Source organism: Rhinopithecus bieti, unplaced genomic scaffold (genome assembly GCF_001698545.2).
Source record: "Rhinopithecus bieti isolate Rb0 unplaced genomic scaffold, ASM169854v2 scaffold_33937, whole genome shotgun sequence".
Lineage (NCBI taxonomy): Eukaryota > Metazoa > Chordata > Mammalia > Primates > Cercopithecidae > Rhinopithecus > Rhinopithecus bieti.
In genome coordinates, this window is record NW_016814873.1 from 873652 (window position 1) to 883831 (window position 10180).

Sequence of the window (10180 nt, forward strand, 5' to 3'; positions counted from 1 at the left end):
CCTTCCTTCCTTCCTTCCTTCCTTCCTTCCTTCCTTCCTTCCTTCCTTCCCTGCCTCCCTCCCTCCCTCCCTCCCTTTTCCCACTCTGTCGCCCAGGCTGGAGTGCAGTGGCACGATCTTGGCTCACTGCAAGCTCCACCTCCTGGGTTCATGCCATTCTCCTGCCTCAGCCTCCAGAGTCGCTGGGACTACGGGCTGTCCGCCACCATGCCCAGCTAAGTTTTTTGTATTTTTAGTAGAGACGGGGTTTCACCGTGTTAGCCAAGATGGTTTTGATCTCCTGAGCTTGTCATCCACCCGCCTCAGCCTCCCAAAGTGCTGAGATTACAGGCGTGAGCCACCGCGCCCGGCCCTTTCTTCTTCTTCTTTTTTTTTTGAGATGGAGTTTCGCTCTTGTTGCCCAAGCTGGAGTACAATGGTGTGATCTAGGCTTACCGCAACCTCCACCTCCCAGGTTCAAGCGATTCTCCTGCTTCAGCCTCTCAAGTAGCTGGGATTACAGGCATGAGCCACCACGCCTGGCTAATTTTGTTTTTTTAGTAGAGATGGGGTTTCTTCATGTTGGCCAGACTGGTCTCAAACTCCTGATGTCAGGTGATCCGCCTGCCTCGGCCTCCCAAAGCGCTGGGATTACAGGTGTGAGCTACCATGCCCTGTCTGACATGGAGTTATTTCTACCACTTTCTTGCTTTTGTGTTTCATCTTCTCCCCAAGCCCCAGGAAAATGGCATATGTGCATGATTAAAATTGGAGTCTGGATCCTGCTATAGCTTGCAGGCCTGAAGGCCATAATAGACAGGCCCAAGGAGGCAGGCAGTGCCAGTTCAGATGCTACAGTTGTTTTTTTTTTGTTTGTTTCCAACAGAGTTTTACTGTTGTTGCCCAGGCTGGAGTGCAATGGCATGATCTTGGCTCACTGCAACTTTTAACTCCCGGGTTCAAGCAATTCTCCTGCCTCAGCCTATCAAGTAGGTAGGATTACAGGTGCCCGCTGCCCCACCCGGTGAATTTTTTGTATTTTTAGTAGAGACGGGGTTTCACTATGTTGGCCAGGCTAGTCTTGAACTCCTGACCTCAAGTGATCCACCCACCTCAGCCTTCAAAAGACGTAAGCCACCATGCCTGGCCCAGATGCTATAGTTTAATGATTGCAAAATGCCTTATTCTTGGGAGAAACAGGACACCAGTGAGGCTGAGCCACTAGTTCACTTTGTTTCTGTTTGTATGCTGATTCTGGGGAAGACAGTAATTAGAACTGGGGAAGAGGTGGTTCTGGTGAGGTTTAGGGAATTCTGCCATGCCACCTGAGACTTGGAAGCTCTCATTTCTGCCCTGCCAGCTTCCACCTCCCTACTTCTCCTGGCCACAAACTAAAACTAGGAGCATGAGGAAAAAAAAAAATTTTTTTTTTTTTGAGACGGGGTTTCACTCTTGTCGCCCAGGCTGGAATGCAATGGTGTGATCTTGGCTCTCTGCAACCTCCATCTCCCGGGTTCAAGCAGTTCTCCTGCCTCAGCCTCCCGAGTAGCTGGAATTATAGGCATGCACCATCACACCTGGCTAATTTTGTATTTTTAGTAGAGATGGGGTTTCTCCATGTTGGTCAGACTGGTCTCAAACTCCCGACCTCAGGTGATCCGCCTGCCTCTGCCTCCCAAAGTGCTGGGATTACAGGCGTGAGCCACCGTGTCCGGCTGAGGAAAAAATTCTGAAAGGTATGACAACTGAACTATAGAAGAGAAAATCCTAAGTGACTTACCTCTTGGATCTCATATGCTGTTCCTTCCCTTACTCATGCTGCTCCAGGGTACTGGACTTGGCTGCCCCTCGAACACTTGCTGTATGCTTGTCCTCAGGACCCTTGCATAGAATGTTATCCCTTCTTTGAAAGCTCTGTCCACAGATCCATGTGGCTTGCACTGTCTCCTTCAGGTCTTTGCTCAGAGTTCACCTTCTTGAAATGGGCTTTCATCCTTTATCCCTGAGAGGTCTGAGAAAAAAAATAAAAGATAAAATGGCAACCCCTTCCCCTCCACCCTTGGCCTCCCTATCTCCCTTTCCTGCTTTATTTTTATGTATAGCACATACCTGCTGACATAGCTGTGTATTTTGCTTTTTTATTTGTTTATTATCTCTTCACACTAGAATATAAATTTCCTAAGCACAGGAATTTGGGGCTTTTTTATTTACTGTTAAATCCTCAGGACCCAAGATGACCAGCTCATGGTAGTCGCTCAATAAATCTTTGTTGAATAAATGAATGAACATGTTGTCTTTCACCTCCAGAGAGAGTAAAAAGAAAATTCAATTGCAGGTAGACTTCTCAGTGGTACTGGGATGGGTTAACCTGGGTACCATTCTATCTTCATTAGCATTTTGAAAGATGAATTTTCTTTCTTGATATAAGCTGGAGAAAAGTGCTCTTTGCAGGATGTGACTTTCTATTTTAATATTGTTTTTATTTTTAAAAACATGCACATGTTTCAAAATTCAAAAGTTAAGGGTATGTAGTATGCAACAAAAGACTGACCCACTTGGTTCCCAGTGTCACTGGTTTTATTTAATTTTAATCTCTCTCTTTTTTTTTTTGAGATGGAGTCTTGCTCTCTCACCCAGGCTGGAGTGCAGTGGTGCAATCTCAGCTCACTGCAACCTCTGCCTTGTGGGTTCAAGTGATTCTCCTGCCTCAGCCTCCCGAATAGATGGGATTACAGGTGTGCACCACCACGTCTGGTTAATTTTTGTATTTTTGGTAGAGACAGGGTTTCACCATGTTGGCCAGGCTGGTCTCAAACTCCTGACCTCAGGTGATCTGCCCACCTCTGCCTTCCAAAGTGCTGGGATTACAGGCGTGAGCCACCACATCCAGCTTTAATTTTTCTTTGAGACAGGGTCTTACTCTGACGACCAGGCTGGAGTGCAGTGGCGTGATCAGGGCTCACTGCAGCCTCTACTTCCAGGACTCAGGCGATCCTCCCACTTCAGCCTCCCAAGTTGCTGGGACTACAGGCCTGCGCCACCATGCCCAGCTAATTTTTGTATTTTTGGTAGAGGAGGAGTTTCACCATGTTGTCCAGTCTGGTCGCAAACTCCTGGGCTCAAGTGATCTACCCTTCTTGGCCTCCCAAAGTGCTAGGATTACAGGCTTGAGCCACCACTCCCTGGCCATGTCACTGGTTTTTAATGTATCCTACCAAAGTTACTCAATGTATTCCCTCTCTAAGGAATCTTGTCCTGTTTAAATGGATGATGTTGGCCAGGTGCAGTGACTCGCACCTGTAATTTGGGAGCTGAGGTGAGAGGATTGCTTGAGTCCAGGAGTTTAAGACCAGCCTGCACAACATAGTGAGACCCCGTCTCTACAAAACTTTTTTTTTTTTTTTTGGGACAGAGTCTCGCTCTGTCGCCTAGGTTGGAGTGCAGTGGCGCGATCTCCGCTCACTGCAATCTCCCTGCCTCCTGGGTTCACGCCATCCTCCTGCCTCAGCCTCCCGAGTAGCTGGGACCACAGGCGCCCACCACCATGCCTGGCTAATTTTTTTTTTTTTTTTTTTGAGACGGAGTCTTGCTCTGTCACCCAGGCTGGAGTGCAGTGGCGCGATCTCGGCTCACTGCAAGCTCCGCCTCCCGGGTTCACGCCATTGTCCTGCCTCAGCCTCCCGAGTAGCTGGGACTACAGGCACCCACCACCACGCCTAGCTAATTTTTTGTATTTTTAGTAGAGACGGGGTTTCACCGTGTNGCTCTGTCGCCTAGGTTGGAGTGCAGTGGCGCGATCTCCGCTCACTGCAATCTCCCTGCCTCCTGGGTTCACGCCATCCTCCTGCCTCAGCCTCCCGAGTAGCTGGGACCACAGGCGCCCACCACCATGCCTGGCTAATTTTTTTTTTTTTTTTTTTTGAGACGGAGTCTTGCTCTGTCACCCAGGCTGGAGTGCAGTGGCGCGATCTCGGCTCACTGCAAGCTCCGCCTCCCGGGTTCACGCCATTGTCCTGCCTCAGCCTCCCGAGTAGCTGGGACTACAGGCACCCACCACCACGCCTAGCTAATTTTTTGTATTTTTAGTAGAGACGGGGTTTCACCGTGTTAGCTAGGATGGTCTTGATCGCTTGACCTTGTGATCCGCCCGCCTGGGCCTCCCACAGTGCTAGGATTATAGGTGTGAACCACCGCGGCCGGCACTACAAAACATTTTTTAAAAAATTAGCTGGGCATGGTGGCATAAGCCTATAGACCCAACTACTGGGGAGGCTGAGATGGGAAGATTGCTTGAGCCCGGGAGAGTGAGGCTGCAGTGAGCCATGATCATGCCGCTGCACTCCAACCTGTGTGACACAGCAAGACCCTGTCTCGAAAAAAAAAAATCAATCAAAATAAATGGGTGATATTTCTAAGATGACTCCTGGAAAGGGCCTGAGACTTAATAATTTTTTGAAGGAAGCAGAGAAAATAAAAGATAGGAGTTAGGTGTCTAAGGTGGCGAAGAGCGGAGGGCTGGTCTGGGTTGGGAAAGCCACCTGGTAGAAGCAGCAAGCACAGTGAGGCCAGACCGGTGGTGCCTTGTGTCTTGAGCCGTTGTCTTTCCCTGGATTCCAGAGCAGCTCTCCTACCTGTGTCCTAAGGAGTGCCCTCACATTGTCTTCCAAGCCGTCTCAGGGCCCCTGGCTGCAGCCACTGCCTCCATCCTCACCAATCCCATGGATGTCATACGAACCCGCGTGCAGGTAAGACTGGCCACTTCCCTCACCCTCCTCCTGGAGAAACCATTAGAAGCATGACCTTCAAGTCCTCCAGTGTTGCCCTGACCTCTTTGTTTCCTGGCCCTCTAGTCCAGTCCGTCTTCTCCTGAACATCTAAGCCCCTTCTATGTGCTTAGCATCTACAGAAGCCAGCCCACAGCCAGGTGCAGTGGCTCACTCCTGTAATCCCAGCATTTTGGGAGGCCAAGGTGGGCAGATCACCTGAGCCCAGGAGTTCGAGACCAGCCTGGCCAACATGGTGAAACCCTGTCTCTAGTAAAAATAAAACATTAGCTGGGTGTGTTGGCATGTGCCTGTAGTCCCAGCTACTCAGGAGGCTGAGGCAGGAGAATCACTCGAACCCAGAGGTGGAGGTTGCATTGAGCCGAAATCACACCAGTGCACTCCAGCCTGGGTGACAGAGTGAGACTCTGTCTCAAAAAAAAAAAAAAAAAGCCCGCCCAGCACTTAAAAGTACCTGGAAGGCTTCTCACTCTGTCTGCTACCTTGCATACCTCTCCTCCATCACATGCCCATACCTCCAGGAAATCTTACTGGTTTCTTCCAGCCTTTACTGGAGTCCTATTCCATAGCCTATTAGCATAGCCTGTCAACAACTCTTTCCTTTACCTTGCAGGTTTGTGATTATAAGCAATATTGATTTCAGTTAATTCATAAGTCTGTCTGGTTTTTCCAGTAGGCCGTAAGTTCTTTATGGATTATGAGAGTGACTTTTCTTAAATAGGTTTCACAGATTTTATGGTGTGGATGCAGCAAAACCCTGACAAAGCCCTTAGTAATGCCTGTCTTCAGTCAGCTTAAAGACAGTTACACAGCACTTAGACCAAGGAAATAGAATCTGAATGATGATATGTAATATGCAAATAGTAGGTGTTGCCATATAAAGTTTTATGTCTGATTTGAGGTAGAGAATCAAAGTTGTACAAGAGAATGAAGTCACTGGGTTATGGTGAGGGGAGCAGGGAAGGAAAATAGCCTTAACAGGTTAGGGATAAAATCAGCTTCCCTAGTACCAGGATGTTGGGAAGGAGATAAGTAATAAATATAGGTATTTTTGTTTCTAGGAAAGAATGCCCCCTCATTTGAAAATGAATACACTGGCATCTGGTTGGTTTGCAAATAATAAAGCACACAGGGTCAGTCCTCATTCTTTCCTGAGCTTTATTCTGGGCGATCTAGGAGGAGATCCAAGGGAAAGGACAGGTCTCTACTTTGAGGAGCTTCCAGGCTGGAAAGACCCAGAGGCATAGGTGAAAAAGTCCTTGACATGGCTGTGGAAAAAGTAGAAGGGTTAGGGAAGCAGAGATGGTCACAGGAGAGAGTATTGGAGAGGAAGAAGGGAGTTTGTAGGAGGGTGCTGAAGGAGGTGGGGCGGAAGCAGGAGATGTTCTTAGCCATGGCTGGGATACCTTGTGAAGGTCATATCATATAAGGGGCAGTATGAACAAGGAGTGCATCTGTCCTGTATTGGCCAAGGGGCTGAGGGGTGGTTTATAAAGGTATAGTTTAGGGGTCAGGGAGGGTGTGGAACTGTTGAGAAAGAAGAGAGAAGTGATTTCTGCTTGGCCAAGCTTTCAGTGTGATAGGGAAGATGCCTGTATTTGTTCACGGGGTGTGTGAGAGATGGCAGAGATGGAGAGGAAGGTTCCAGCTCTAGAACTTCGAGGGATTGAAACGATCAGAATCAAAATCAGACTGGCAGAGCTGCAGAGGGTCTTAGAGAGGATTTAACCCAGCCTCCCTGAGACCAAAGAGCAACATCCAGTTCAAAGACTCATACCTACATAGATTATCTCATGATATCTATGATAGTTAACATTTATTGTACACTGAAACGATCTGCCACCACTGTTTTAGTATTTATGAATATTATTTTCTTTCTTGCTTATAACAACCTCATGGTGCAGGTACTATTATCACTCTTTTATATTTGAGGAAATTGGGACACAAATTGTTAAATTACCCAATGTTATGTTGTTAGTAGGCTGGGGAGCAGAATTCAAACTTAGGCAGTCAGGCACCAGGGCTTATACTAAATCACTCTGCCGTACCATCCCTCACAAGCAGAATCCACACCTTCCGACGTCTGAGTCTAGTTCTCCCCACTTTAGCCTAAGGCCGAGGGAGATTGAGCAGACGGGCTCTGACTACAGACAACACAGCCCTCCACTGTGTTGATTTTTCCAGGTTGAGGGTAAGAACTCCATCATCCTGACCTTCAGACAACTGATGGCAGAAGAAGGGCCTTGGGGCCTCATGAAGGGCCTCTCAGCCAGAATCATCTCAGCCACACCTTCCACCATTGTCATTGTGGTGGGCTATGAGAGCCTCAAGAAACTTAGCCTCCGACCTGAGCTGGTGGACTCGAGACACTGGTAACCAGTGGTGGGGAGAGAAGCCTGCTGTTTTCCACACTACCGTGGGTCAGGGGCAGAGTGGAGAGGATGGCACCCTCTCCAGATGCCCCCACCACACACCCAGCCCTGCCCTGGGCCAGGTGGCCTATCTGGGATAGGGATGGAGACTTTGAACTGCTCTTGCTGAAGAGGCTCCACACCTGGATCCCTTGCCCCCACTATTTAAAATTCTCTTCTTAGCTGGGCTCCCTCACTCAGTCCCTGTATTCCATACTGGCCTAAAGGCCCCACCCCCACCTGCTAGCCCTTCTTCTGGCTTCCCCCTCCGTCTGTGTCCCTGAGACCCTGAGAAGAGCTGTACATAGAGCTTGCTTACTACCACTGGTTCTTCCTCTTGGGCTTTCAGCCCAGATTCCAAGCAGCTGCTATCAGCCCTCTCTCCCTTCATCTCTTAGCCTTGCTTATTTTTATTTTGGGACCGAGCTGCCCACTAGATGACTCTGCTTTTCCCTGCTCTTGGGGCTAAGGTGCCAGGCACTTATTTGCACAGGGAGTAGGAGCAACAAAAAATCTCTGGTTCTCCAGAGCACTCGTCCTCTCTTTGGAGGGGTTATTAGGTTGGGGAGAAATGTTGATACTTTTATTTTGTGTGTGTGTGTGTGTGTGTGTGTGTGTGTGTTAACATCTATGAACCAGGCTATTAGTCCTGCTAAAGCGCCAATCCTGCTGTCAGAGCTCACCCCCGTCCTAAGACAGGTAGAAAAATGTAATGTAACTTTTTCCTCAATTCTAGTTCCCTGTCCCTTCAGTCTCAGGAGCCCCAGGAGAGTCTAAGCTGGGGCATCCCCTGGCCCAGAGGACTCCCGTGGTGGGCACAGTTCTAAGTGGGTCAGGCTGTCTTGGGTGCACTGGACTTGAAGCACTACCTTGAGAAGTCAGGTCGAGAAAGCAGTTGATCTAGAAGGCAACAAGAGGGCATGTGTTCCCCAGCACATCTACCCAGGCCAGCAGAGCCAAACCTAGGAGAGGGCAGTGGGGAGATTCTCTGCCCCAGGCGGCCATAACATACACATAAATACCCCAATCACTCAGACTTACGGCAACAAGTGTTGTCTCACTATGGCGATCTCTAAGATCCACATCACTGGATGCGTAGTCATCCCAGTCATGTTACCCTGTGGAGGGATACTGGAAGAACATAAAGAGCAGTTCAGAAAGTCACCCAATACAAGGACCACTGCATTTACCAGCCTGATACTGCCAAGATTATCTGATGCTCTCCTCAGGAGCTAGAAGAGGAGTGCTCCTTCTTCCCTGCCTCATCCTCCCTACTGCTACTCCCCCCAAGCCTGTGTTGCAGGTAGAGAGGTGCAGCAAATAGAGAAGGCATGTCAAACCCTGCATTTCTACCTGAGACGTTTGACCTGGATGATCCTCCAAACTCTTGGTCCCGCCCCCCGGGAAAGGCCGTGGTGCCGATTTGAAAGGTGCTAGCTACCTGAAGCCTTGGTATTTCTTCATAGCTGCCGCACACTCTTCCACCCTGGCCAGAACAGGTTGTGAAAACCGCTTCTCTACCTTCACCGCCACCACTGTCCATCTTGATCTTATCGAGGGTTTTCCCCTTTCACTTGATTTTATTTTTGTTAATCCCTTCCTGCACGTTGTCAAGAGAGTCCTCCAGTTTCTATCCAGGAATGTTCACATCCAAAGGGTTGGACCCACCAGTCATTCTGAATCTTCCTGCCCCTCCTCACCGCTTTACCCTGAGAACCACAAATATAATGGAAGCAGTGGGGCCCCCTCCCCCACCATCTCTGTAAGCTCATCCTAGCAAGACCTCTAGAGACCCTAGAGACTTCAGTCCTTCCTCACCATGGCGCAGTGGGGAAAGTGGCAATGGGGAAAGTGTCTCGGACGGGAGGTAGGATCCTGCCACTCGCGTCTTAAGTGTTTCTCCCCCAAGACTTTCCTTCTGTTTTGTTTTGTGCAGTATTTTACAGCCCCTCTTGTGTTTTATTTGTTTCTCGTACACACATGCAGTTTTAAGGGTGATGTGTGTATAATTAAAGGGACCCTTGGCCCATACTTTCCTAATTCTTTAGGGACTGCGATTGGGTTTGACTGAAATATATTTTGGTGGGGAATGGGACTGTGGACTTCCATTCTCCCTAAACTGGAGTTTTGGTCGGTAACCAAAGCTAAAAGAAACCTCTGGGAGACTGGCCAAGACAGGAAACCTGATTGGAGCACTGAGAATGAAAAGGCAGACTCTCTGAACGTTTGATGAAATGGACTCTTGTGAATATTCACTGTTGCACTGTAGGAAGTCTCTGAAGTGTAATTAAAAGTTTTTATTGAGCTCCTGAGCTTTCGCTTGCGCATATTTTTCGGGTCGCGGACATCCCACCGCGCAAAGCCTCCCCTTTCTGCGACACTCAGCCTCCGATGACTTTCCCGCCCCCGTCCTGCTCGGTGACAGACGTTCTACCGCTTCCAATCGGAGGCGCCCGTCGTGGGAGCGGCCAATCGGGAACTCCGGCGGGCGGGGAGGCCGGGCCAGTTAGATTTGGCGGTTCAACTTCAACATGGCCGAAGCAAGCAGCGCCAATCTAGGCGGCGGCTGTGAGGAAAAAAGGCATGAGGGGTCGTCTCCAGAGTCTGTGCCACCCGGCACTACCATTTCGAGGGTGAAGCTCCTCGACACCATGGTGGACACTTTTCTTCAGAAGCTGGTCGCCGCCGGCAGGTAAAGTGGAGGGAGCCGCGGTGGGAGGGTTTGTCCGCACCGAAGCTCAAATCCCGCGAGATCAGGACGGTCGCAGGCCGGCGCGCGGTCACGTAGGTCCACGGCGGGGGCGGGGCAGTCGGACCAGGCGACCCAGTCAAATTCTGAGCCGGAGGAATCAGGGTATTCACGCACCGATAATCTGTAGCGGGGGATAGCTAGGTACTCTTTCCTCCAGGAAGCCCCGTTTTCACTAAAGCTTCAGGTGGCTGGGAGGAGAGAGAGAGCCATTGCAAATTAGAGCAGGGTTTTTTTTTTTTTTTTTTTTTTTTTTT

At 49.4% G+C, this 10180-nt stretch overlaps 2 protein-coding genes across 5 annotated transcripts in view; both read left to right on the forward strand.

Annotated features, from left to right (window-relative positions):
- SLC25A44 (solute carrier family 25 member 44) overlaps positions 1-9483 on the forward strand; it is a 20333-nt gene extending 10850 nt beyond the window's left edge. For both annotated transcript variants that reach the window (XM_017852449.1, XM_017852450.1), the window contains exons 3-4: positions 4597-4724; positions 6948-9483. In XM_017852449.1, coding sequence (XP_017707938.1) covers positions 4597-4724; positions 6948-7139 — 320 coding nt within the window. In that variant the 3' untranslated portion in view covers positions 7140-9483. The remainder of the gene's footprint in view (positions 1-4596; positions 4725-6947) is intronic.
- A 98-nt stretch (positions 9484-9581) lies between these two features.
- The window catches only part of PMF1 (polyamine modulated factor 1), a 34003-nt gene continuing 33404 nt past the window's right edge, over positions 9582-10180 (forward strand). For all 3 annotated transcript variants that reach the window (XR_001881540.1, XM_017852454.1, XM_017852455.1), the window contains exon 1: positions 9582-9866. Coding sequence is in view for 2 of the 3 variants with exons in the window: in XM_017852454.1 (XP_017707943.1) it covers positions 9706-9866 (161 nt within the window). In the remaining variant the exon portion in view is untranslated. The remainder of the gene's footprint in view (positions 9867-10180) is intronic.